Below are 27,840 nucleotides of genomic sequence, written 5' to 3'. Positions count from 1 at the left end.
AGGGTGGGTGCCACTACCGAGAAGGCCCTCTGCCTGGTTCCCTGTAACTTGGCTTCTCCCAGTGAGGGAACTGCCAGAAGGCCCTCGGCACTGGACCTCAGTGTCTGGGTAGAACGATGGGGGGTGGAGACGCTCCTTCAGATATACTGGACCAAGGCCATTTAGGGATTTAACCCTAGGATGGGGAACCCAATTCTCCCCAGAGGTTGTCCAGCAACACTGAAGGACCACAAGTTCTACACCTCTGTGTGGTGCAAGGAGAGAGATTAGATTATTGAATTTGATATCCCACTTTATCACTACCCGAAGGAGTCTCAAAGCGGCTAACAATCTCCTTCCCCTTCGTCCCCTACAACAAACACTCTGTGAGGTGAGTGAGGCTGAGAGACTTCAGAGAAGTGTGACTAGCCCAGGGTCACCCAGCAGCTGCACATGGAGGAACGGGGAATCAAACCCAGTTCACCAGATTACGAGTCCACTGTTCTTAACCTCTACACCACACTGGTGGCTGCTAGCCATGATGGTTCGGCTCTCCCTTCACGGTTGGAGGCAGCAGGGCTTCTGAATGCCAGTTGCTGGAAAACACAGGAGAGGAAAGGGCTCTTGTGCTCAAATCCTGCACACGAGCTTCCCACAGGCACCTGGTTCACAACTGTGAGAACAGGAGGCTGGACTAGATGTCTCCTTGGCCTAATCCAGCAGGTTCTTCTGAACATAACATAGATAAGGCTAACCTAAATGAAAAAAAGTGCAAGGCAGCAAGCCAGCTCTTGTAGCCATGAGGCCAGCTTGTTGACTTCCTCCTCTCCAAGTTGGAGAGTAAATCTCTGCTAGGGGGCTGCCAATCATTTGCTTGCACCCCAAGGATTAAGAAGTCACAGTTGCTCCCCATTTTTGAAAGCATGAATCCCAGCTGTTAGCCAGATCTGTCTTCATGCCTTAAGCAAAGCACACAGGCAGAGAGAAGAAACGAGAAACACAGCAGTCTTTATTTTTATTCCCAAAGACAGAGGTTAATTTTGGATTTGGGGAAAGGGTTTAATCATGTTGTATCACTAGTGGCTGGAGAGAATGTAACTCTCAAAAATGCAAACCTGATGCTCCCCTTTCAGTAGAGGAGTCCATGAATAAGGAACGCACATCCCCTTCCAAAATGCTATGTGCATGTGAAATTAATTGGTTAATTGACTACAAATCATGCAGTTAGTCAAAGTTCGGTTGCAATCATCAACACTAGAAAGCAAGGCCTGTCAAACACAGTGAGACTTTGGATAGCATGATCTCCACCCCCCCCCTCCACTAGTGGGTGACAGCCTCCCTATATATCTACATCTCTGTCTGCAGAGACCTAGATAGATATTCTATATGCTGTATAAATTATGCAAATCAAACACATTTGCATGATTTTCCCCACAAACACACACACACATTTTGCATGATTCACTCTGCAATATTTGCTACCTTGCGTCATTCATTCTGCCGTCCTGCTAGTCGCAGGGAGGGGCACAGAGCTGCATAGGGCACTGAATCTCTAACCCCCTGAACCCTGGGAATCTTCCAAGATCTGCCAGGCACTGCAGATGTACACACACACATGCACTTATCCTTGCAGTCTTAAGAGCCAGGAAAAGGTAGGAACACAGCCATCAGAATTAGCAGCCATTGATACCCTTGTCCTCCATTAATTTGTCTCGTCCTCTTTTCAAGCCATCAATATTTTAAAGCGGTCTGTTGTAAAGATGGCATTCCATGTGTGCTTATTCCGCACGATCTCTTGCCACTTCATTACTCAATGCAGGGGGGGTGGATTCACATCTGCATACCCCCTCGCTTCCTTTCTCATCACCATTTTTCAACTCTCACAGCCCAACACCTGAAGCTGTGCAGTGATGTGGCGGAAAGGTGAGGAGACTGGAGTCCTAGCGGCAGTATCAGAGCTGGGGTGGCTCAGTCACACATGCCAGCTGCCACTTAACACTGCAGTCAATGCGCTCTAAACATACATTTGTGGACCAGCTTATATAGATATAGTGGTACCTCGAGTTAAGTACTTAATTTGTTCCGGAGGTCCGTTATTAACCTGAAACTGTTCTTAACCTGAAGCACCACTTTAGCTAATGGGGCCTCCTGCTGCTGCCGTGCCACCGGAGCACGATTTCTGTTCTCATCCTGAAGCAAAGTTCTTAACCCGAGGTACTATTTCTGGGTTAGCGGAGTCTGTAACCTGAAGCGTATGTAACCTGAAGCGTATGTAACTCGAGTTACCACTGTATGTTTATGCCAGGCTGGTAGAGTCACCCATCTGGTCTAGAAAGGGTGGGAAACCTCAACCCTCAAAGCCAAGTGCCATCCTCCAAGCCTCTGTCTCTGGCGTTTGGGACTTTCCTCGCAGCACAAACCCAAGGCCACACCCCTCACACACACACCCTGCTTTGCACCCACCCCCACCCCCTTGGGTCTTAGCTGGGATGTGTGCTTCAATTCTGCCAATGCCTCTTACATGTCTGGATGGAGGATCAAGCAGGATATGGGAGTGTGTGCCGTCTACTGTATAAAGATGAAAATTGCATTTGTGGCACTGCCCACCTTTTCCTCTGTGGCACTGTCCCCACCCGCCAGTGGCATGTGGCCCTCTGAAGGTTGCCTAGAACGGAACATGGCCCTTCAGCCAAAAGCAGTTTCCCGTCCCCTTGAAGTATGGCTACTCGGTGGCCTTAGCCATCTCTTCCAGGCAAGCAAGCAGGGCAATTTGACAGACGTTTCCTGTCTCCCATTTCTGGGCGCAGGTGAGCAGCACAGTTTTATGTACCACCGGGCAGGCAAATCTGAAGGCGGAACATAGTGGGACTATTTGCGTGGCTTTCCTCTCCTCTAGCCAGCTCCGTCACAGGCTCAGGAAACTCAAATGCACTTGTTTAACTGTTGGGAAGGGGAAATTATGTCCCGTAGTCAATTTCTCTCTCTCTCTCCAATTTATCTGCGGAGCTGTGAGCCATATTTAGCTGGGCTTGCGCGAACCTGCTGCTTCCAAGCTACAAGCAGAGAGAATTAATTGGGACAAACGGTGCGCTGGAATCCCAGCAACAAGGACCATTTCTTATCACTCTGCAACTGACTCCTCTTCCCCCGCCTCCCTTCTGCTCTCATTGCAGGCCTCTGGGCTCAGATGGTGCTTGTCAACGACACGGTCTCCGGGTACATTGGGACTGACGTGAACCTGCACTGCACGTTGACCAACCCCAGCCTCGGCATGAAGATCACCCAGGTCACCTGGCAGAAGGCCACCAATGGCTCCAAGCAGAACGTGGCCATCTCCAACCCCGTCATGGGCATTTCCATCCTGCCCCCGTACAAGGACCGGATGGTCTTTCGAAACTCCTCCACCAGGGATGGGACCATCCAGCTGTCACGCCTCAAGCTGGAGGATGAAGGCGTTTACATCTGCGAGTTTGCAACATTCCCCGATGGCAATCGGGAGAATCAGCTCAACCTCACTGTGTTGGGTAAGTTGGCTTTGCTGCCTTCCAAACAACTAGTGGTCCTTCTGCACTCCTGTCTGAGCAAACAGCGCCTCAGGTTTTACATACTGGTCCCGTAACACTAATGGCTTGAGTAGGAGCAGAGGTTTGGGAGCCAGCAGTGGTGTAGCGTGGGGGGTGCAGGGGGGGGCGGCCGCACCGGGCGCAACATCTGCGCTTGCACTCGCAGCTCTCTGCCCCTACTAAAATCCATGGGTTAGGGGGCGCAAATTACTTGCCTTGCCCCGGGTGCTGACAACCCACGCTATGCCACTGGGAGCCAGCTCCCTAGTGAGCTTGAGAGGGAAAGCCTAGTCTATTTCTCCCACCTCTCCTCTCCTCTCCTTCCCTTCATGGGGTGGTGGGGTTACGGTCGTCATCCAGCCACCATTGCTGAGTGACAGCAGAGGAAGCAGCGGCAAGGAGTACCCTTGATCGCCAGGGTGCAGAACTTCCATACCCCACTCTCTGCAGAATCCCAGCCCAAGTCCTTAGGAAATGCTTGTTCTCTTCCCTAGTCTGCTGAGGTAAAATGAGAAGGCAAATTTTACAACATTTGCCATCAATGATGCTCACCCCTCACCTTCAACCAAGGAGAGAACTTGGAGGTCCTGCAAAATGGAGCAGAACCATTCTCTAATTCGGAGTGAGGGCAAGAGCTATTTATCTCTCTCTCTCTCTGATGTGGCTTCATATTGTCATCCCATAGCCACATCTGATTGGTAAGGTAGTGCCGTGATTTCACCGCACTGCCTATATCACCCCTTATTGGTTGAATTGTGTATTTAGCAAGAAGACAACTCCTTTTAGAGATAGATAGATAGATAGATAGATAGATAGATAGATAGATAGATAGATAGATGATAGATGATAGATAGACAGATGATAGACAAAAAGTTCTACTGAAACAGCACCTGTAGAATATAGGGAATAAATTGAGAAATTATATGAAAAAGGCTAGTTTTGCAGGACCTAGTTTGGGGACCTTTGAAAATGTTGCTATTTTGCATGAAAACTGTTGATCTTCAAAACATTGGCTCAGCCTTTATCATAGAAGATTCTGAGTATCATATTCTGCATTTACCCAGAGTCCTGCTTTGTTCTCAGTTTAAAGCAAAGGTGAAGACCCTTTGGCCCTCCAGTTAGACTACACCTCCCATCATCCCTGACCATTGCTATGTGGGCTTGGTGCTGATGGGAGCTGGAGTACAAAATCACCTGGGGGGCACAGGTTGCTCATTCCTGTGCTGATGAGTTAATTTTTCTTCATCCACATCAGCAAGCCTATGCTCAGAAGCTAAGGCATGCCCTCCCTCTTGCATTTCCCCTCGGACCCATTCCACTGGGACAGCCCCGTGCATCAGGTCAGCTTGAAATGAAATCTCCTAACCTTGTACCCACAGCAGCGAGTGAAACATGGCAAGCCCCCCTGCAGCTTCCTTGAACGTTTCTCTCTCCCTCTGTTGCAAACTGCTTTCAGTCCCCTTCCACTGGAACAGCATCTTTGAACCAGCAAGAACAAACTATTAGATTCTGGACTGATGCAGGGCATGGGGGGGGGGGGAGTGGTTCTGTGTCCAGATACCAAATGTCCTGTGGGATTCTGTTCCGTGTTCTCCTTCCTGGTGATGATTGCCTTTGTGATGATAATGACAATGCCATCATTGTGCAAAGGATGCATTTTAGAGTTGCATCCTTGGCGTAGACAGGTTGCTGTCTCGCTTATTCCACTGTATTATCTTGGATAAGGTTTGGGTGTACTGACCTGTTTCCCAAAGGTGTGGTAAAGCTTTGAAAACAATGCTCCTTTGGAAGCCTTTTCCTTTGATGTCCCAAAATGGATTTCAGAAGGAAGTTGGGAAGCATTGTCTTTGGCTTCCTTTGTGTCTGAAGTTTTTTTGGAGAGGATGTGGCTCTGGAGCCAAGCCCTGTCACTGAGTCTTTCTCTCTCCCCTCCTGCTTCAGTGCATTTCCATTATCAAAGCTCCAAAGATTCCATAAGATTCCATTATCAAAGCTCCAAAAGTCTTATGCAGGCATAGGCAAACTCCGGTCCTCCAGATGTTTGGGACTACAATTCCCATCATCCCTGACCACTAGTCCTGTTAGCTAGGGATGATGGGAATTGTAGTCCCAAACATCTGGAGGACCGGAGTTTGACTATGCCTGGTCTTATGTATGGCTGAAGGTGCAATGGGTAGTTGTCATATTACCAATTTATTGATTAAAGGAGATAATATATCTTTATTCTTCGCATTCATCCATATCAGTCTCTTGGCCACCATTAGAATCCATTTTTGTTATCTTGTTGTTACCTTCCATACAATAGGCATTTAGTTCAGAAGAATATTCTCCACTGAAAGTTTTAGCTCTCTCAGTACAGCCATACTTATACAGTCCAGCATGAAGCTTAGGAAGGCATAGATTTTGTTTGGCTAAATATGATAACATTTAGGATGAGTTTCTACAGAATGTAGTAGGCTATTAATATCTACATATGTATTAGGATAATAACATCAAAAATATTCATGTAATAATGTATGGGAGTATACAGTCAAACATCAGCTCCTGAACGCCTCCGTTTTGGAATGTTTCCAGCACACTGAAGATCTTTCGTCACAATATTTTCACATTGCTGCATTTGTGTTCAAACCTATAAGGGACTAGAAACTTGCTTTTTTTTTTTTTAGTGGAGCAACAGGTGAAATGATCGAAGTTGGCAAAATTATGCATGGCATGGGGAAAGTGGACAAAGAAGGTTTTTTTTCCTTGTCTCTTAATGCTAGAACTCATAGGACATCCCACGAGCATTGAAAGTTTCAGGGCAGATAAAAGAAATAACATTTTCGTGCAGGACATGGTTAAACTATGGAACTCGAGTGAGGAGAAGGAAGGGACGGCCATCAGCTGGCTACAAGCCACGATGGTTATACTCTGCCTCCATGGTCCAAGACAGTTGACTTCTGAATAGCAGTTGGCGGAAACTGCAGGAGGTCAGAGGGCTCTTATGTTTGGGTTCTGCATGAGAGTTTCCTGCAGGCCACTGTGAAAGCAGGATGCCAAACTAGACGGCCCATTGGCCTGATCCAGCAGTCTCTTCTTACATTCTTACGAAAGGTGGAATTCTGATAAATATTGACACTGCAATAGAGCACAAGGCTTGTGTTCAGTTTCTACAGAATGGTGTTTGGTGTTTGCGTTTTGCAGAAGGCCAGGGAAGCTAGTGTATACTGATGAATCAGCGAAGCCACTTTGATTTCGAACCCCTTGTATGTCTCAGCAGGAGATTAACCCCAAGGGCTGACCAAACAGCTCACAGCACGCGCTAGTAACCTCAAAGACCCTCCCCTCTCGTCTAACCTTCTCGCCTCCTGCCTTCTCCTCAGCCAAACCAACAAACCGGATGCAGGCCACCACCAGCCTGCTCATTGCCAAGGCCGGCATGACGGAGAAGATTGTGGTCGCCACCTGCACCTCCTCCAACGGGAAGCCCCCCAGCACCGTGTCCTGGGAAACCAAGCTGAAAGGGGTGGCGGAATACCAAGAGATCCGCAACCCCAACGGCACCTTCACCGTGGTCAGCCAATACCGCCTCTTGCCCAGCCGCGAGGCCCATCGGCAGCAACTGACATGCGTGGTCAACTACCAACTGGACCGCTTCACTGACAGCATGACCCTCAACGTGCTGTGTAAGTGAGAGAGGCAGGGAGGCCAGCCTGGGCCAGAGGTTCCTGCATGGCAGAGGGTTGGACTAGATGACTCTCGTGGTCCCTTCCAGCTCTATAAATCTGAGATGCTGTTGTTCGTTCTTCAGCAGCGGAGTTGGTATCTTGAAGAGGCTTGTGGCCCCTGAGACTTTTGACTTTCCCTGGGCAGAACAGGGGTGGATTTGGGTGTGGGGGAGCAGCTATAGGGCATTTTCCTTTAAAAAGTCAGGGTTCCCCTGTGAGAATGAGTGAAGATGTAACAGCACCCCTGAACATGTGGAGAGGGCTTTTCTCCCACCCCACCCCGGGTTACCATCCATAATGCAAACAAAAGTCAAAATCTTGTTTGTTTGTTGTATTCATGGCCAACCATTTCTCTCAAGGAGTTCACGGTGCTGTTCATGGTTCTCACCCTCTTTCATTTAATCCCTACAACAACCCTGTGGGGTAGGCTAGGCTGAAAGGCAGTGACTGGCCCTAGGTCAGGGCCAAGGGGGGATTTGAACCCTGGTCTCCCAAATCCTAGCCCAACACCTTAACCACTGCACCACACTAGATCTGCAGCATGCCCCAGAGCTCAACTATGAGACAAAGGTGAGCCAGAGTGAATATTAATGGACTTTTGTTCCCCTCCCTCATCCACATCTTTGTACTTCTCTTTTCATCCCTCTCTCCTTTCTTCTCTTCCTCTCTCCTCTCCTCTCCTCTCTCACCTGCCTGCCCTTCACAACTCCCTCCCATTCTGCTGTCATTCCTGTTCCTCTCCTCACAGACGAGCCCGAAGTGAGGATCGATGGCTTTGATGGCAACTGGTACCTCAACCGGAAAGATGTGAAGCTGACGTGTATCTCTGATGCCAACCCTCCTGCCACCTCATACCAGTGGAAGCTGTAAGTAGCCACCTACAGGGTCCCTTTTGACTTGACTTCCCTCTAACTCCGAATGCAGAGCGATCCTCGATTGGGCAGGAGGGAGACTTCTTTCTGCTGAGAGCATCGCACCTTTGCACCCAAATCCTACGGAACTGTTGGGATGGTCAATGTCGAACTAGGCAGTACCACTCCAGGTTTTGCAGATTATGAGAATGTGTTTTGTGTGTGACGCAACTGAGTTACCTCCTATACTGGCCAAACGCCTGGCATGTAGAAAGCTGTCATATCAAGAAAGAAGCAGATTAGCATAGCCTTCTCCCTGAAGTGCTGCTTTATTTTGTGTAAGCGTTTTTTTTTTTTTTTGTATTCATTCATTTATATTCCTTCATATGAGTCCCTATTCCGACAATACCCCCATGAGTGCCTTGCCCATAGAAAGCTAGCATATCAAGGAGGTGGCAGTCTAGCTTAGCCTTCTCCATGATGTGCTGCTTTACTCCTTGCAAGCATTTTATTTCATTCATTCATTCATATCTCGTCATGTCAGTCCCCATGTCCAGTCTGAATTAATGCAGCCCAAACACCTCAGAGAAATCCAGGCCTGGCTGTAACGGACCATGATGATTTGACCTGTGCTAAGTCACCTCTTCCAAAATAACAACAAAAATGACATTAAACCCTTGTGGCCACAGGAAAACCCACCCAAACACACCGGATTTCAAAGCAGCAACTGCATATATACCATATGAGTGGACAGAAAATAGATCAGGACCTACCATTCAACCACTAGATTATTTGTTGCAGATTGACACACATTTCTGACTCAAAATCACTTAATAGTAGCAATGAGAGACAACAGCTGCCCGCCCCACAAGACTGTGAGAATCTCTGAGTTTCAGTAGCTCTGATGCAGATGCGTGCTTGCAGAAGCAAGTCACCCCAACTCATGGAGTGCGATCAGTCACTGCGTCTTCTCTCAAATGCTGTTATGCAGCTGAGTTTGGTTGGTGTCCCCCAAAGTTCTAGTAATATGGTACATCCCACAAGCCTGTCCACGTGACATCCTCAGGTGCCCCTTGCTCCCCCCCCCCCGGCACTCTCCTCTTTATATAATGCTCCTTCATCTTTGTTCTGTAATGAAGGCTCTGCTGAGGAGGTCAGTTTCCACCTAGATGAGCATCCCTGACTGGGCATATGTGGAGAGGAAAAGGCTGCTGTGTGTGTGTGTGTGTGTGTGTTACAGGCAAGGCAGATTTGATCAGCAGCCGGGTGACTCACAAGCCTGATCACCTGGGATGACCCGGATGGAGCTAGGCAGGCGAGTAGATGGCCTAGTTCTCACAAACAGCAGAGGAGGAGGTAATCCTGTGTCTGGACTTTACAGATTCTAGCTGCAGCTTGCAGGACTCCTCTGGCTCCTCCATTTAAAAAAAAGGGAAAATCCACCATATATAAAAAGCTAGCATGCCAGAGGAGAAGGGCTACAGCCTAGCCTTCTCCCTGAAATACCAAATTTCCATGTGCAGGGGTTGTTGTTTTGCTTGTTTGCTTCTTGTTTAAATGCAGTCATATGACCTCCCACGTGCAGTCGGAAGTGGGTACAGTCTAGGGCTGGGTCAGAAGGCAGATCAAGATCAACTGGTAGTAGAGATCTACTGACTTGCAATAGATTAGCAAGGATTTCCTGACCCACTGTTTTTCAGTTGGCTAAAAACCATTTTCACCACCCTCGGTGAGGCAGCTGAAAACAACAGTCAGAGGAAAACCAGGAGTGGATTATTGGTCTGGAAGGACTAGTACTGGTCATGCATTTCTGGATTGTGCATCTGCACCAGAGACAACTCACAGCCTGTGTCCACCTGCTTGAGCCATTGTTTTACACCTAACTCCAATTGGTGGACCTTGGGGGTTCTAGTAAAGAAAGAGCCTGCTCACCCCTACTAGCCTAGGCATAGGTTAGCCATCTTCTGTTGCATAGGAACTCTCTTAAAGCTCAGATTGACATTTGGCTGCCATTTCCCTCTTAGCCCCTACCACAAATTTATTTGTGACCACCAACCAATGGGGTTCTCCTCCCCAAAGGAGAACTCCTCCACTCCCCAAAAAAGCTAGACTGCCCTCTGCAGCCTATGTTATTGTTGTTGCTTTGAAGGGATGAGTTTTGGCCCAGACTTGCAAATACTTTCCACCTGTGTGTTAAGTACAGCTGTGCTGGAGTGCAGAAGAAGCTGCTTTCCACTCACCTGCCCAATTGGCATGTGTTTCTCTTTGCTCAGGAAAGGGTTTGTCAGCATTTATCCCTGTGTTCATCCTGGTCTTATGGGCTCCCTTAAAAAGCATTTTTGATCGACAGAGTCTATAGGAACCACTGCCTTGACTAATAAGCAGTGCTGCTAGTTCTTCCCCTTCCAGGTTCCATTGTTTCAGTGGAATGGATTCAACCACTTTCTGAGTTCCAGTTTTTTTTGCTGAATAAAATAAAAGATCAAGGCATGGACCAAAGCCACTGGGAAGAGAGAAGGATCAATGCAGATAGAATGAGAGAGAGAGAGAGAGAGAGAGAGAGAAATTGCTAAAATGAGACAAAGAAAATCCTGATAGTATGAGCTTTTATTCACCCAAGCTTTGCCAGTGGGGATATAGGCCTAACAATGGTGTTTCTGGAATAAAAAGCTTGACTTTCATCTCCCTGATCAAATCTCTCTGGCAGGGATGGGGGTACCTTATTCATCCTGAGGGCCACAGTCCTTTCTGGGAAACCTTCCAAGGGCCATATGCCAGTGATGGGTAAAGCCAGAGGTAAAAGTGGGTGGGCAAAGAATGTAAATTTTACCTTTGTACACCCTACTGGCTTCTACACACATTCCAATGCCCCTCTCACTCTTGCAGCCAGACAAAACAAGAGGCATTCTCAGACCCCCCACCCCCAAGGACACATTCCAGCCAGGCGGAAACTCTTAAAAGAGGCTACAGAGCTGAACCATTGTTTTCTGCCACTGACAGGTCTACTACCCAGATCAAAATGCTTCATTTCTTTTTTGAAATAATTTTTATTTGATTTATACAAATTCATTCACACAAAGAGTATTATCACAAATATTAAACTTTACCCAAGATTCTTGTGTATCTCAAGATTCCCTCCTTCCCTCCATGGGTTCTTTAACTAATGTTTTAAACTGGATATTGTCAGTCTATCTAGTTTGTCATCCTCCATAGCAGGCTTCCTCAGACTTGGTCCTCCAGATGTTTTTGGCCTACAACTCCCATGATCCCTAGCTAGCAGGACCAGTGGTCAGAGATGATGGGAATTGTAGTCTCAAAACATCCGGAGGGCCGAGTTTGAGGAAGCCTGCTCCATAGTATCCAAAATCTATGCATCATTGCAAGAGTCACGTAAAGCCTGCCTAAGAGTTCAAATGTTTACAGTGGTCTTTCAAGTACATTATATATTTATCCCATTCTTTGTTGAAGTTTTGATCCTCCTGATTTCTAATTTTCCCAGTTAAACTTGCCATCTCTGCATGGTCCAATAATTTTATCTGCCAGTCCGCCCTAGTAGGTATCTTGTCGTCTTTCCATCTCTGGGCAAGAAGCATCCTTCCAAAATGCTTCATTTCTACCTTAGCTGAAAGAGAAGAAAGTGGAAGAAGGTATTTGAGATGTGCATTTTACGGAGCCGGCAGAATCTGTTCCAGTTTAGGCTCCAGGCCAAATTGCACCATGATGCCAACTGAGCTACAGAGTCAGGCCACACTTAAATCTTCTAGTTGTTTCCCTGTCCTCAGCTCCTCATTTTGAACTAGGCATTTTGTGTCACTGAGAAAGATGTGTGTCCATTGTTATAAATGTCCCTTTGAGTTAACTGGGTGTAATGGTATCAAACCTCAGCTTTCTGCTCAGTGTGGAAATATTTTGAGTCTCCCAATTTTTTGTGTGTGTGGTGGTAAGTTGGGAGATATCAGGAATCTCCACCATTCAGAGTTTCCAGCCCTAGTACTCAAGCTGTGTGGAATGAAGTGTTCTAAACATGCAGAAGGGCAATTCCTGGGTCCCTTGTTAATTTCACTTGAAAGATCGAGTTCCCATTCAGCCGGCAAACTTGTTTTCAATGTTGGGTGCTGCCTTGCCAAGAGGCTTATTTCTTAGAAGTGTGGAACGAGAGTTATGTGGTACCTCTAACTGTGCCAGCTCTGCAGATGGAAATGGTCACTTGGGCCTATATGAGGGTAAGGCGATCTCACAAGCAAACCACCCCCCAAGATGTTAAGGGCTTTATGCACCAAGAGTAACACCTTAAATTTGGCCCGGTAGTAAAATGGCAATCGGTGTAGACCCCTGAGCAAAGTTGTTATAAATGCAGATAGGGTCTCGCTTTCTGCGCTAACTGCAATTCCCCAGTCAAGCACAGAGGAAGTCCCAAACAAAGTGCATGGCAGTAGTCAAAGCTTGAAGTAGCCAATGCACGTACTATTGTAAGATAGTTCTGAATGTTAAGTGATGGAGGAGAGGTGGCTGCAGTGCAGGAAGAGAAGTGAGAGAAAGAGAGATTAAACATATGAGAGCTGGGGGCAGGGAGGGTGAAGGACTGTGAGAAAGCGGGGAAAATATAGGTGTGATGGGAAACGGGGAGGGTTGAATGTCCCACAAGTGTGAATAGCTGTGAGGCATCTTCAAGGGGTGAACCTGAGAACATTCTGCTCATGGAAGGTGGTGCATTGCTTGGCTACAAATTCATTTATAAGCCAGCATGCGTACTATCCCAATATGGAGATGTTAAAACTGGCGGCCAAATGGTAGAAAGTATAAGTCATGGGGGTAGGGGAAAGGTTTTGTGGCCAAAATAGGGGTGGGGTGGGCTAACTCCCTCTTTTCTCATTTGTCTGGTGCACAGTAATAATAATCAAATCTTTACCAAAGTGTTCCTTTTTTCTTTCAGGGTCCCATTGCCTAACGTAGGTAGGAATAGGTGAGCAGGCCATCACATTTCCTATGGACTAGTAACTTGTGGGCTTCTTTGCACGACTGATGCTGGGCATCTTCTGCCCTTTAGCCATTCAGAATTTGACTCTGATCTTCCCTTTCGCTCTGCACAGAAGTGCGCCCTCATCTTTCAAGAGTTGCACAACACACTTGATGGATAAGGCTGTCATGGCTTGGCTTGGGTTATAAACGCCTCTGTCATCTCTGGGTCTTTAACTAAAAAGAGCTTTGCTTTTATGCATGCTAACGTAGTCATAGACAAAATTCTAACCTTTCCTGTTTATATACTACTTGCGGATTGCTGTTAGTGCTTCAGAGGGGAAGGCGAGGATAGAAGAATTTCCTGTACTGTCAATAGGAATTTGCATTCTACTAAATTGCTCCATTGGTCCAAGGTTGCCTACTCTGACTGGCAGTGGTTCTTTCAGGTCTTGGGCAGAGAGAGGTGTTTGCCACCAACAACTACCTGGGATTTTTCTGGGGCTGAACCTGGGTCCTTGTACACGCAAAACATGCACTCTGCCGCTGAGCTTTTGGGTGATCCAATTACTTTAGCTAAAGTAATTGCTTTACCTTGTACCGGTAATTAAAAATGAGCAAGCTGCATTATTCTTTCCCTGCATGTATACATGCAGTTATGGTTATGTTTGTTTGCTCTATGACTTTCCGAAACAGTTTGGGATTAATTCATCAATGAGTTGCTGGCCTTTGATTCCAGGATAACAACAACAACAACATTTCAGTCACCTTCCACAAACGTCTCTCAAACCACGTGCAATAAAAACAATTAAAAACGACATAGAAAGCAACAGCAGATAAATTTTAAAACAATACAAACTGGACGCCCGTGGCAAAGACCCATTCACCCAGCTGAGAAAACCCATCAGAGCAAAAATGCCTTCAGTTGTTTCTGGAAAATGCAGAGAGTGGCTGCCTGTCGTATGTCGACAGGGATACTGTTCTACAGAACAGGGGCAAGGGAACTAAAAGCCTTGCTCTGAGTTGCCATGTTTTATTGCTTGATAGATTGGGGGGAAACCCATCAGGGTAGAGATAAGACTGATTTTGCTAGCATGGAAGTCAGGCAAATTGAAAATATTGCTACAGGGTTAAGAAATTGCCACCAGTTGCCAAATTCAGCATCTCAGTTTTTTGTGGGGTTTTTTTTTTTTTAATAAATCCAAGTTTCCAACCCCTGGAAACTTAGGAGGTAGATCTAAAAGAGTGTAGCCAGTATTTCCAGCTGACGGGACAAGGCATCAGTTTCCAACTGGTGGGGCTTTAGCACCAACTTAGCTCTTTGCCCGGTCTAGCAAAAGCAGAATAAATTATGCAATGACCACAGTTATAATCTGCATAATTTATTGATGTTGCATACTTCACAGAATTCAAGCTATTGCCCTGAGATCCCACCCCCCACCCCTTCACACACACCACCCAGCTCTCTTCTGAGATGTCCATGGCTTGGGAAAAGGCGTCGGGAGGAGTATTTAGTGACACAGCATCTTTTTTTAACGCAAAGAATGTCCTGGATTTGATCCCCAGCACCTCCAGTTAAACGAATAAATCATCACAATAATTTTCTTAAAACCATTGCAAAAGTACAAAGAAGAAAAAAAACAGGCAGATGGTAAACCTGTCCTATAAAATGATCCACAGTGCCTTGACATAAATTGTCTCCCAATGCAAAGCTTCAGTTGACAGGATTGTAGGTGGCCAAATTGAGAAAGACCTCTCTCTCGCACACACTCTCTCTCTCTCTCTCTGGCTATCTTGCGCTCTCTCTCTCTCTCTCTCTCTCTCTTTCAGCACAGGAAATCTTATTGAGAGTCAGAACATTGTCTGATGGGCGGGATATTATTATTATTATTATTAGTCCATCTAAGTCAGTGTTGTCTCCAGGGTTCCAGGTTCTGCAGATCTTACCCCATGCCCCTATTGCTCCCAAAATCAAAACCCTGTTTGAAGATGGGGAGGGAGGGGTGCAGGTACAATTGTAAATTCATCTTTCATTTTTATCCCACCCTTCAGGGAACTCATGGTGATGTAGATAGTTCCCTCTCACCAAGTTTATCCTCACAACAACCCTGGTAGGTAGGCTAGGCCAAGAAAGGATGGCTAGGCCAAGGCCACTCTGAGCTTTGTGACTCAAATCCTGCAGCTACTTGGTTGTCGTTCCATTGCACTGACCACAACCTGCTGCCATTACATCTAAGCCCTTTTCAGGTATTATCCCCCCCCCCCAAACACACATGTGAGGGGCAGTCAGTGAATACGAACCCACTCACTCCATGTAGTGGGCCTTATTGTATAAGGGCAGTTTTACATACCCTAAAGCAGAGAAGATGTTGGATTTGGAAGGTAGTAGGCAATGAAGGTTTTGGCAAGAAAATTGGGTTGTAGAAAAGATGGACTTGAACCTCGACTAGGTGGGCTCAAACAGATGGGCTTGGATAGTCCTATAACAGCTCCAGGGAATTAGCCAGGATTCACTGGCTACAGGAAAGAACTTTCTCCCTAACCGTTTGGCCTTCCTTTTGCGACAGACTGAACGGATCGCTTCCCGACAACGTGGAGGTTCAGAACAGCACGTTGTTCTTCAAGGGGCCCGTCACCTACAGCCTGGCAGGGACGTACGTCTGCGAGGCCACCAACACCATCGGGACACGGTCTGGCCAGGTGGAAGTTAACGTGACAGGTAGGAACCCCTTGCCGGAAAGGCAGCCTCCGTTTGCTCAAAGCGCCAGCGTTGTGGGAGGGAAGTGTAAGCAAGTCGCACAGCGTTATTTTCCCCCTGCCTCACTGTCGCTTGACAGATCTCCCACCTCCCACCCTTTCCTCTCAGGGCTGAACCAAGCTGGCGGGGGATCCCCGATGCTTCTTTCGCCATGCTCAAAGAAGTGCGTCCCAAAGGAAAGCTGTCTTGCTGGAATCACTTGTTTCATCTCCTCTTTGCGCTTCCCCCTCCTTTTGTTCGCTGGTACTTTGTTCCCCCTTGTTTTCCTTTCTACGTCTGGTTCAAACAAAGCAGGAGAGCATCAGAGCTGTGCTCTAAAGTGAAAGAGGCACAAAAGGAGATGTCACAAAGGGGTGGCAAAAAAAGAAATGTATCCCACTGAGGTTGCACTTATTTGCAAAGGACTAAGGAACAGAGGGCATCCACTATAGAAATTCTCTTGTTTGGTCTCGGTAGGTTTGTTTTGGGGTTATTGGAGTGTGTGTGGATTTTTCATTTTATTTTTAAGTTCTGAGCAAATTGTCTGTTCATGTCCCTACCCAGCCTATTTTCTACTTTGTGATTTGTCTGCACCTTTTTTAAGGAGTATTGCTCAAACAAGGTCCATGACGAGAAATCATAGAGATGAACCACTCCTCTAAGCTTCAGAAGGAAGTGGTGAGACTGGGAGGCGAGGCATTGAGGAAGTGATGTCATATGACAACGTGAGAGGTTATGAGGGGAGGGGGGAATGCTGCAGAATAATGGAAGATGTTGGGTTGGCCCAGAGGAAATGATATTTGTTCTTGTTGGTACTGCAAGGAGAGGAAATGACATCACACAGGAATAATCAACCAATGGCAGTATCTGCATCATAAAGGAATAGCTGGGTGATTGGAGAGAAAAGAAACATCTATTTCCAATGTCCTTCTGTTTGGTGGCAGAACAGGCTTTCAAAGGGTGAACAGAACAGTGTGGTTTCCCATCTCCAAGAAATCCCAAAGATTATCCAGATTCCAGGCTTTCCTTTTGCTTCCCAGGCAGTCTGTCCTCTGGCTCATAATGATAAGCTGCTATTATTATTATTATTATTATTATTATTATTATTATTATTATTATTAAAGACTATATTGTAAGACACATAGAGATTTTTTTGTTGGTTTTGAAGCCTCTAGCCGTGATTGGCTGAACTGCCCTGATGTCACAGAGCAGGAAGAAGGCTACCAGGTTGTGGTTGGTTGAGCTTCCGAAATGGGCAGGCCAAGCTTATAGACAGGGCTTTTTTCAGCCAGAACTCGCTGAAACTCACTTCCAGCACCTCTCAGGTGGGTGCCATTGCTATTATAAGAGAACAAGGGAGGCATTCATGGTGAACTCCGGCATTTCTTTTTCTAGAAAAATAGCACTGCCTATCAAACAGAAGAATTAGGGGTTTAGGAAAGGAAGGCCAGCCAGAGATGTTGAAGTCGGCCAAGAGTTTCAAGAGTGAGTTGTCCAAAAGAAGTGAAAGAGAAAGGAAAGGGGGGTAGAAAGAAAACCTGAGGGGACAAGGAACAGAGAGGAGAAAGTAGTGCACAGCCAGGTGTTTGAGAGATGAGGAAGGCTGGACTTCACCTCTTGTTTTGAAATAGTCATGTACAGTTTGCAGCAACAGGTCACTGAGCAGATTGGTCATCCCATAGTCTCTGGTTTCCAATAGTCTTTGAGTCTTATCAATGCCAGGGTGCTCAGCAATAAGGGCAAATGCAAATTCTTCCAAGAAGAAGCTCCCCATTTGACAACCGTCCAAGACAAGTATGATTATTTCACAGAGGCTACACAGGGGAACGCTCTGCTGATGGGCCCATGGGGCTTCTGTGAGATGGGGGATGTGGTGGGTGAGGAGAGAGAAGGATGCTTTCTTCCCCAGCAGAAACGACACAGAGCTTGCTTGACAACATGCCAAAAACTTCTGGGGCTGATGGCATGGGTGTAGCCAAGATTTTTGTTAGCAAATCAGCAAGAAGATGTTTCCTGGGGTTAGGGGGAAATTTAAGGTGGACTAGGCATCTGGGGTCAGCTCTGACAAATCCTTCTATGTAACATAAGCCAGGTTTGGGAGTCTCTCTCTGTTGCTTTTTTTAAAGTTAGACCAGCCTTAGCCAACCTAGTGGCCTCCACCTGTCCTTAGACTACAGCTTCCATCATCCCTGGCCAATTGGGTGTTCTGGTTGAGGCTGATGGGAGTTGTAGTCCAAAGCTTCAGGTTGGGGAAGGGCATTTTGTTTTGCTTTTCAAAGACAAGGGAGACTGTGATACAGGTTTGCAAAACCCTGAATGAATTTGCTGGGGATGAGGAGAATTATTATGCATTTATCATAACACTAGGCTATTGAGGTCGTCCAAGGAAGCAGATGGGCAGTGGGCATTCTGTGTGGCGTAGGAAGTGAAAGCGCCACGCTAGACCCTGTGAGGCATCAGTTCAGAAACCCACTCAGCCATGAATCTCACTGGAGCCTTTACTCTAAATTCAAAATGCTGGTTCAGAACTGAGCCAGTGTGATATTTATTCTGTGGTTTCTTATATTCATATCCCCCTTTTTTTCCTCCATGAAGCTCAAGGTGGCATACGTGACTTTCCCCTCCCAGCTTTCTCCTCACAACAACCCTGTGAGGTAGGTTAACTGGGTCACCTTTTGAGCTTAGTGGCTGAGCAGGGCCACGAAATCTGACCTCCTGGGGTCCAGTTCAACACTCCAACCACAATAGGACCTGAGAGCCTCAGGTGCAAGTCTCCAAATGACCATGAACACTGAGTGACCTTGGGCCAATCTCATGCTCTCACCCTGACCTACCTCACAGGGCTGTTGGTAGGATGAAAGTGAATGGGTGGGAGAACCATATTCACTGCCTTGAGCTCTTGGAGGAAATCTGCAACATTAATGTAATAATTATCTCTAAGGACAGGACAAATGAAGTGTTTCATGCCTGTTTCAGCTACATGTTCTAGATGTGCCCTCCCCACCCCTGACCGCAGTCAGAATGAGCACAGTCCCTTCAGGACTCTTCCACCTCATCCGTCTCCCCTCTCAGAGCAAGCCACAGATGGTTTCTAAAGAGGATTAGACAAAGTTATGGAGGATTGGTCTATCGGTGGGGAAATCTAGCGTTACCCAGGTGGACTGCTTGGCCTTTTCCAGCAGCATGTCCCTACACTTAATTGGTTTAATTGGCAGACTAATTGGCGACAGCGGATTTTTAATCCGCGGGTTGGAAGTTAAGGAGACCTCCTTACTTATTTTTATTTATTTTTCCCCCGCAAAAAGGGTTGTTTTTGTTCCGATGCCGGCGCAGAGGGCGCAAAAGTGCAGCAACTGCATACAGCAACAAATAGCAGAAACGCTTTTTGTTGTTCTTCAGTTTCAGACCTTTTAAGCGCTCCTTTCAACGGCGGGGCTTTCGCCTGTATGCAAATCCGCTGCGCGGTTTAATCGGTTGGTTAATGGATGCATCAGTTGAAAAGGCGGGTGATTAATCAATTAACGGCTCTCTTAAGCACGTTGACAGTCTTAATCGGAATAATTGTCGGTAAGGAATTGAGCAAAATGAAATGAAACAAAACGAGTAATAAGCAAAATGCTCCCCCCCCCCAGTATGGATTTTGATGCCCTGAACAGGGAGGTGGCGGGCGGGGAGAGCCCAGGTGGCAAGTAAGGCGGCTGGTCAGGAGCTTCTGCCAGGAGATACCACGTTTGCCGGGATTAGCAGCTGTCTCATTAGACCAGGATACATAAAGCAAAATCCTTGTTAATCATTCATGGCCTCGGAATATGTTTATCCGGCTCTCCCCAAGGGCCGATTAGGCTAGCGATGGAGCAGACTCAGTCAGCCTCTCTGAGGCTATTACAGGTAGATTTGTTTGGGGCTTGCAGGCAATTTAGGCGTCATTGGCAGAAAACTCTTTTCTCCCTCAAGAACAGCCTGCCGCACATTCAGCTTGAACCACCAAGCAGCCAGAGGGTCCCCAGGGGCAGAGGCGACCCTTACAGGGTGATCTGATATCTTCATGGCTCATGCAGTCATTATTTGCTTTTGTTCTGCTCTGATCAAAGAGGTTACGTAGGTTTTGGGAGGGCTCCAAAACCTGCGCAACCTGTTCTGCTAGGAAAGTAAGAAAAAGGCAGGCGGTAGAATTAATGTGCATAAGGAATAGTGCAATGCCTATCACATTGTTCCTTTACTTCCTCAGATATTCAGCCCTCCCAAATGCACATACCGTATTTTTTGCTCTATAAGACTCACTTTTTCCCTCCTAAAAAGTAAGGGGAAATGTGTGTTCGTCTTATGGAGCGAATGCTTGTTTTCCTCCTCCAAAAACTAGGTGCATCTTGTGGTCTGGTGCATCTTATAGAGCGAAAAATATAGTATTTGGGACAGTTGTCTGCCAGACTGATTTATTTATTTTCTTGCAAGGGATCTGAATTGTTCCCGCATCACACGCCATCATCAACATTCTGCTTTTCTATCAAAAAGTTCCCAGAGTGGGTTCGACAAGAGAAGGAAAATAGGAATTTCATAGAGAATAAACACTTAGGATTGGCTATGGAAGGTAGCAACTGAAACCATGTTTTGCAGAACTGCATGCAACCCTTAACCTGGAGGGGGGAATTGAGTGGGGAACAAGTGCTGCTCTGAATGGGGCAGACAGTCCCACTGCAAAGGCCTGTAGAAGGCTCCCCAAGTCTCCATTTACTGCTGGCCCTCCTGAAATAGGATGTTCCTGGGGTGGTTTGGAGATAGATTTGAATCTGTGGGACCCCGAGCCTCCTTGTTCCACTAAGGGGCCCTAAGATTGGGCCAAGCTGGAGCTAGCTTCATTCATTCCCCCACCACCATTCCTAATTGGTTTCAAGGAGGGGATTTAGCTGGGTTGTTCTCAAGAAATCCTTGCCCACCCTAGTTCCCCCCAGGCTCTTTGAACTACCATCAGCCCCAGCCAACACAGCCATGCCCCCCTCAGCCCCAGACACATACATCTGGGCCGGGAAGAGGCTGATGAGAGTCATAACCTCCAACATCCGATAGCTGGTGAAGTTTACTGTAAACTGTCTATTGCAGATGTGATCCACGGTGGCACATAGCATGCACAATTGACTCGATGTTGCAAAGCCTTGCACATCAAGCCTCCGTGCTTTTTATTAACTCCGATCTGGCCATAATGTTCTGAAACCTGCTGCCTCTTTGGCAGCGTCGACAAATGTGTGTTTTTTTGAATCAAGAGCTAGAAGACATGGATCATCATGTTATTTATTACTTGGTTATTTCTTGAATTCCAAAGGAGCCCAGGGTAGCAAACGTATCTGCAATAGGGAAAAGGAAGAAATATGTTTAAGACATTTTAAAACATCTAAAAAGGCTAAAACGCAATAAATCATGTGTCTGGATAGGACTGCTGAAACAGAAAAGTATTCAGTAAGTGTCAGAATTTCATTACTACTATTATTATTAATTTTCTATAGCCCCTTCATCTGATGATCATAGGGTAGTTTACAATTATGGTGGCTGCCTAAGATCAAAAGGCAATGAGTTCCAAAGGACATGTGCTGCCACGGTAAAAGTGTGCCTCCTTACAAAATCAGAATGGGCATTGTGTGGCCCTTGCAGAAGTTCCCATTCTGTAGATCGAATTGATCAAATAGGCATATACAGTGGTACCTTGGGTTGCAGACGCTTCAGGTTACAAACACTTCAGGTTACAGATGCTTCAGGTTACAAACTCCGCTAACCCAGTAATAGTACCTTGGGTTAAGAACTTTGCTTCAGGATGAGAACAGAAATCGTGCAGCGGCGTGGCATCAGAAGGAGGCCCCATTAGCTAAAGTGGTACCTCAGGTTAAGAACAGTTTCAGGTTAAGAACAGACCCCAGGAATGAATTAAGTTCTTAACCTGAGGTACAGATTAAGGCGGTTCCTTAAGTAAACTTGCCCCGAGCTCTTAAGGGTTTTCTGTACCAATAGTAAGACCTTGAACTCACTGTGTTTCAAACTAAAATGATATTTATTACACTGCCTTGAAATTCCCAGCAAATAGTCATCTAGGCAAAACCACAGATGATCCCACATCGGAGAGCCCTCCGAGAAGGCTGTCTCGGGAGTTTTCGTGCTTGCAGTTGTACATAAACAAACACAGTTTCCCACAATGCTCTTCCGCCCTGCAGAATCTCACTCTGCCTTGGGAAGAAAGGAGTGTGTGTGTCTGTTTGCCTGCCTGCCTGGGCCAACCCCCTGATGATGAGCTCCCAGCACTGGCTGCAAGCTGGCATTAAGAGTTACAGCACATTAAAAAGATGGATAAGTGGAAGTTTAATATTTTATTCCCACAATCTGTTCACGTAATAGCTTTCTTGGCGTTGCAGGACATTTGTCAGCCGAGGTGAATCCAGGCTGCAAGACGTGCAACTTCATTACGGCCGGCTTGCTTGTGTGTTTGGGGGTGCAGAACGAGGAAGCTCTCGAGGAGAGGCTTAGCGGCACCCACACGTGTCTTTGGAGGGGCTTCCCAAGGATTTGCATGTTGCCCTGCAGGGGAGCACGCTCCACCAAGCATCTGCGGGCGCAGAAGCGCAGGCATGCACAGGGAAGCTTCACGCACGGGCGCACAGATGCAGAATCAGCCAGAGCTACGCAGTTGGAAACGAGGCAGGATCTTCCTCTGCTGCAGTCATGCGCGCACCCAGACATTCAGTTACTTATGTTTCCTCACAGTCCTGAGCAGTAATAAGAATGGAAAACGAGCGCGTTGGATCAGGCCAACTAGTCCAGGATCCTCGTCTCACTGTGGCCAGCCAGATGCTTGTGGAAAACCCATAGACAGGACCCGAGTGTGTGGGTACCAACTCCACCAGCTCCCTTCAGCCTCCCCCCAATAAAATATTTGAGGAGGCTGCCCCCCCCCAGTTGATAGGCATTGCCATTTCACCCATTGTCCCAGGACAGGTTACAACAATTAAAATGCAATATTTAAGAGCAATTGTGAACACTATGGGTCCTAAAAATATGCCCAAGCAGGCCAGAGCATATTTTTGCAGCCAGCCTTCATTGATTTATTTTATTGGAGGGGGGGCAACCAGATGTCCAGAAAGTTGGGCTTGGGGAGAGTTGGGTTTAAGTCCCATTTTAGCTTTTTTAGCTTTACGGATTCAGAGTAGCCCTAGACCAGTCTTCGTTTCTGAGGCCAGTCCACCTCACAAAGCTGTTTTGTGGGGGGAAAGTTGGTGTGAGAGGGGAATAAACTTTTAGCAGCCCTGGGTACCTCCGTTGCTAGGATCGGGGACAGGGCTTATCTGACACCCACACACCCAATATTTTATTAAAGTTGGTGTCCATGCCTGAATGCAACAGCACTCTCCCTCGTGGATTTTAATTGCATTTAGTTGATTGGCAGTTTAATGCTTACACACAATTTGGCCGTGGAGTTTTCTCCGAGACACTTTTGGTTCTCGTTCATTGTGCGAGGAGGAAAAGGAAAGGAAACTGCAGGAAAGCGATGGTGCAGTTTCATTCCAGTGACAAGCAAGAGACTTTGCTTCTGAAAGCTCACAGCAGGCTTCCCCAACCTGGTGCCCTCCAGACATTTTGGACTACAACGCCTCAACAGCTGCGCTGGAGAGTTGTAGTTCATCGTGCCTGGTTGTGAGAGGCTTCAGAAAGTTATCTCGCATGAACCTCGGCAACCTCCTGACTAGAGGTTTCAGTAACACTCGTATTTGTTTTCAGTGTGATCAGTGAATGAAAATGGATTCTTGGGTTTTTAACCAGAAATCAAACAGGGATGTACATATCTTTAATCAGATGACAGCTTTAAAGGAGGACGTGTAGGAGACAGTGATAGTTGGTGATGAATTAAGCAAGCAATGAAAAGCGTTCCGGCATAGATGGAGACATCTCTGGATCCAAAGTCAACAACTGGGGGGAATGGGAAGAGGAGAGGGGAGATATGAGTAACCGTGAGAAGGTGCCACTTTCAAATCTCTTATTACCTGTCCCTTTGGGCCCAACTTGAAGGAAAGCAACACATTTCATATAGGTAAATGGACAAGTAAATTGCACAGTAGCAGAGCACCATCCCAGGCACCCCCCATTCAGGAGTGAAACTCGACTGCTTTGAAACCTGGCCTCCTAGTCTGCAGGGCAGGGCAGGGGGGGGCAGGATGCCAGCCCCCACCTCAGTCCCCCGCCAGGAAGTGCTTGATTGACAAGCAATAGGTGACCCTGCAGAAAGATTAAATTCTAAAACCCGTCTGGCATCTGTCCCGAAACCTATCGCAGGAGCCTGGAAAGCCGACGGCAGCTGCTGAACCTCTGGGCGAGTCCCCAGTGGTTTCAGAAAGGGACATTGCACACAAACCTACCCTTTCTCTCTTCTTTGGCACAATACCCTATGGTAGAAAAGGCAGTTTCCTTCTATTATCAGACGAGCCTGCTGGATCAGTCCAATTGAATTGTAGAGTTGGAAAGGAAGCCCCAGGGTCATCTAGTCCAACCCCTTGCAATTCAGGAATCTCAACTAAAGCATCCATGACTGATGGCCAGCCAGCCAGCATCCTTGTTCTCACAGTGGCCAACCAGGTAGAGAACTCTTCCGCATTATTTCCTAAACATGGAAGCAGAGCCCAGAGCCATTGTGGCTAGTAGCCACTGAGAGCTCTCTCCTCCATAAATTTGTCTAATCCCTGCCTCCTGCGGGAGTGAGTTCCATAGTTCTTGCAGAAGAAGGACTTTCGTTGTCCTGAACCTTCCAGTGGTTTGGTGTGCCAGAAGGCTGGGAAGGGGCAATAGCTAAGTGATACAGCACCTGCCTTGCCTTGCCTTGCCTTACCTGCAGAAGATCCCAGGTTGAAACCTTAATGGCATCACCATAGGGGAGATGAAAAGGATTCCCTGTCTGAAACCTCAGCAGAGTCACTTCCAGTCTGTGTAGACAAAACTGAGATCAATGGTCTTGACTCAGCATAAGCCCACTGACTATGCCCCTATGGGCTGGGTAGCCACAAGCCACAAATCCAGTCCACAGTTTCATTGAAGCTTGTCTCCACCCACTTTTAGAATCATATCCTGATGAGCATCATAGTGGAGAAGGAATCCATGCTTAGCCCATTCCCTAAACACTCCACCCCAGGCTTTGCAACTTGCTGCAGGAAGAGGTGGTAGAATTAAGGTAGTGTCATGTAGCTTTCCCCAACCCTCCAGAGGGTGCTGAACTACAACTCTCATCATGCCTGGCCATTGGGGAAGGCTAGAATAGCAGCTGGATGTAAAGATAAAGGTAAAGGGACCCCTGACCATTAGGTCCAGTCGCAGACGACTCTGGGGCTGCGGCGCTCATCTCGCTCTATAGGCCGAGGGAGCTGGCGTACAGATTCTGAGTCATGTGGCCAGCATGACTAAGCCGCTTCTGGCGAACCAGAGCAGCTCATGGAAATGCCATTTACCTTCCCGCTGGAGCGGTACCTATTTATCTACTTGCACTTTTGTGCTTTCAAACTGCTAGATTGGCAGGAGCAGGGACCGAGCAACGGGAGCTCACCCTGTCGCAGGGATTCGAACCGCCGGCTTTCTGATCTTCAAGCCCTAGGCTCTGTGGTTTAAGCCACAGCACCACCCGTGTCCCGCAGATGGATGTACTGGTAGCCAAAAGGGAACTCTGGCATTTGTATGTAATATGGTTGAAAGAGGGGTGGGAGAATGAGGAGCTTTTACCATTCAAAAGCTCTCTCCTTATGCTCAGGACGTGTGACTTCAAATACGACTCTGCAAAGTTCTAATGAGAGAAGCAGCCCCTGAGATTCTGTGGCAGAAAGGGAATCTAGAAACTTGACAAATGGAAGGTCTCCCTCCAACCTCTGTTGCGTGCTGGAAAACGACGGCATGGCGTGCCTCCGCGAATAATCAGTGTGAGAGTTATTAATTTGGTGTGCTGTGTTTCCATCTTCGTGGGAAGAGAGGGGAGGCCCTCTCTGGGCATCTTTTGCTGCCGTGGCCCCTCCAGCTGTCTGTCAGCAACAGGTGGGACCCACTCAGTGCCAGCCTTTCCTGGAAAGGATCCTACAAACCTCCTTGCCCAGAAGAGGAGAATCCCTGACTCCCGTGCAGGCCCCTGTTCGCACTCATCGCTCCTTCCTAAATAAGTCCCCCATTGTCTTTCCCTTTGGCGGGATCAAAGAAACGCAGCAGCCTCGGCCCCGTTCCAGAGCGAAACCCAAAGCGATCCCTCTATTCTCTTTGCTTCCAGCTGCTGCCCCAGGAGATAGAGCCATTGGCAGCAGGACAGGAAGCCTTGCCTGAATGCAACAGCTGTCAGAGCAAAACGAGGAGGGGGTGGAATCCGAGGTAGCCGCTTTTCATGCCCCTGCCCGCTGTTTTAATGGGGGGGAGGACAAAAGAGGTTTATACGCCACCAAAGGGGGAGGAGAAGTGTGATGGATTCTCTTTAAACCGCTCCCCACCCTCTGCCTGCTTCCTATGTCATGGCAGGGCTTTAATCCTCTCCAGATTGTTTTCCTCCTAATGGGGTTTTCAGATGCAGCAACAGACTCCCACCCCCAGTGCAGCAAGACTGGGCCCCTTGGAGGCAATGGTTGTCCCCAGGATTTCTGAGACTGGCACAACCCTTTTGCAAGGGCCTGTCTGAGCCATTTCGGTGCCAGAGATGGGGAGCCCCAACAGCAGACATGCACACCCATTCATTGGCTTGGGGCCCAATGCACCAGGAAGCGAATGATCCTGCAGAGTGGGCTAAAGGGCTGAGTGGTCAGACAACAGTCTTGGGTAGCTTCTTAGATTTAGACATCACCAGCGGGAGAGAGCGCTCAGGTCTTTTATGGAGGCTTCCCAAAGGCATCTGGTTGGAGAGTAAGATGCTGGACTTGAACATAAGAAGAGTCTTGCTGGATCAGGCAAGCGGCCCATCTAGTCCAGGATGTCGGGCTTTGGCCAGGTATATTCTGCAGTGGTGCAGGCCTGTGGTGTGTGTTTTCTGCCGCTGTGCAATGTGCGAAACGAACCACACAGGACAGACGGTGCAGCCAAGACGTCTGAGTGAGGGAATCTGGAATGAGCCCTGCAGAAAGGATAAGTTATTCATCAGCAGCAGAGGTCAACTTTGGGCCAGCAGAGCTGGGTGGAAAGATGACACTGATGTGGGATTGGGGGTGGGGTGGGGGGGAGTCAAAAGCTTGTATGCCACTGTGTTGACCCATTGAAATTAATGAACCTTAGTTAGATACAACCAGGGCTTTCTTTCGGCCAGAAATCGACAAAGCTCAGTTCTGGCACCTCTGAAGTGGAGGCATTCATGGTGAGTTCCGGCAACTCTTCAACATCACCCATCAACTTCAGTGGGTCTTCTCTGAGTAGAACTAGCATTGGATGCAACCCCAAATGTTTTGTCTTTTGGTGGAGCTGGCTGAGAAAAAGCCAGTTACCTGAGGTCCCAGGTAATTTTGGAGCACGCAAACAGAGGTCATAGTCCAATGGGGTTGCAGGTGAGAATGCTCCTAATTCTAGAGTTAGATGTAATCTGGCCTTCAAGAAGAGGCAATGTTGTGTAGTGTAGCATTCAAAGTGTTGGACTATGACAGAAGTGAACCACAGACTGTCTTCCTTGCCTCTGGATTTTTGCATGGCTGAAATGGAGCCTGTTGCAGAAAGTTAAGAGTCACAGCCATAGCTCTGCCTACTTTTGGCCTTGCCTCCACACACTGTTGCCTCTGTCCCCACTTGCCACTAGAAGGCATGCAGGCCTCAGGCTGGAAGAAGAAAAAGGCTCCCCATCACTGTTTGGCAGGGGACATATCATTGCAATTCCACGTGTTTTCCCAACCCTGTTACAACCTGGCATCTCACTGAGGTTTCTGAACATCTCCATGCAGTCAGAGAATGCGAAATGTTCCTAGTATGACTGGCTTGGGAGAGGGAAGGTTGGGATACAGGCCGAGGATCTTCTGAGCTTCAAAGGGAATCCCAACAGTTTGGGATGACGCTGTTTGTAGAGGATCTCCCTGTCCTTA

The 27,840-nt window shown here is 47.4% G+C and overlaps 1 protein-coding gene across 7 annotated transcripts in view; it reads left to right on the top strand.

The window, feature by feature from the left end:
- Positions 1-27,840, top strand: part of NECTIN1 (nectin cell adhesion molecule 1) — a 196,260-nt gene that overhangs the window by 101,590 nt on the left and 66,830 nt on the right. For 5 of the 7 annotated variants that reach the window (XM_083714049.1, XM_083714050.1, XM_083714053.1 and 2 more), the window contains exons 2-6: positions 3,153-3,503; positions 6,905-7,207; positions 7,998-8,115; positions 13,034-13,063; positions 15,624-15,775. In XM_083714049.1, coding sequence (XP_083570175.1) covers positions 3,153-3,503; positions 6,905-7,207; positions 7,998-8,115; positions 13,034-13,063; positions 15,624-15,775 — 954 coding nt within the window. The remainder of the gene's footprint in view (positions 1-3,152; positions 3,504-6,904; positions 7,208-7,997; positions 8,116-13,033; positions 13,064-15,623; positions 15,776-27,840) is intronic. The other 2 variants (XM_083714052.1, XM_083714054.1) reach the window with 1 other exon arrangement.

This window comes from Podarcis gaigeae, assembly GCF_964106915.1.
Source record: "Podarcis gaigeae genome assembly, chromosome: 15".
In the NCBI taxonomy this organism is placed as follows: domain Eukaryota; kingdom Metazoa; phylum Chordata; class Lepidosauria; order Squamata; family Lacertidae; genus Podarcis; species Podarcis gaigeae.
Note: the sequence above shows the minus strand (reverse complement) of the source record. Positions and strands in the feature narration are given on the sequence as shown.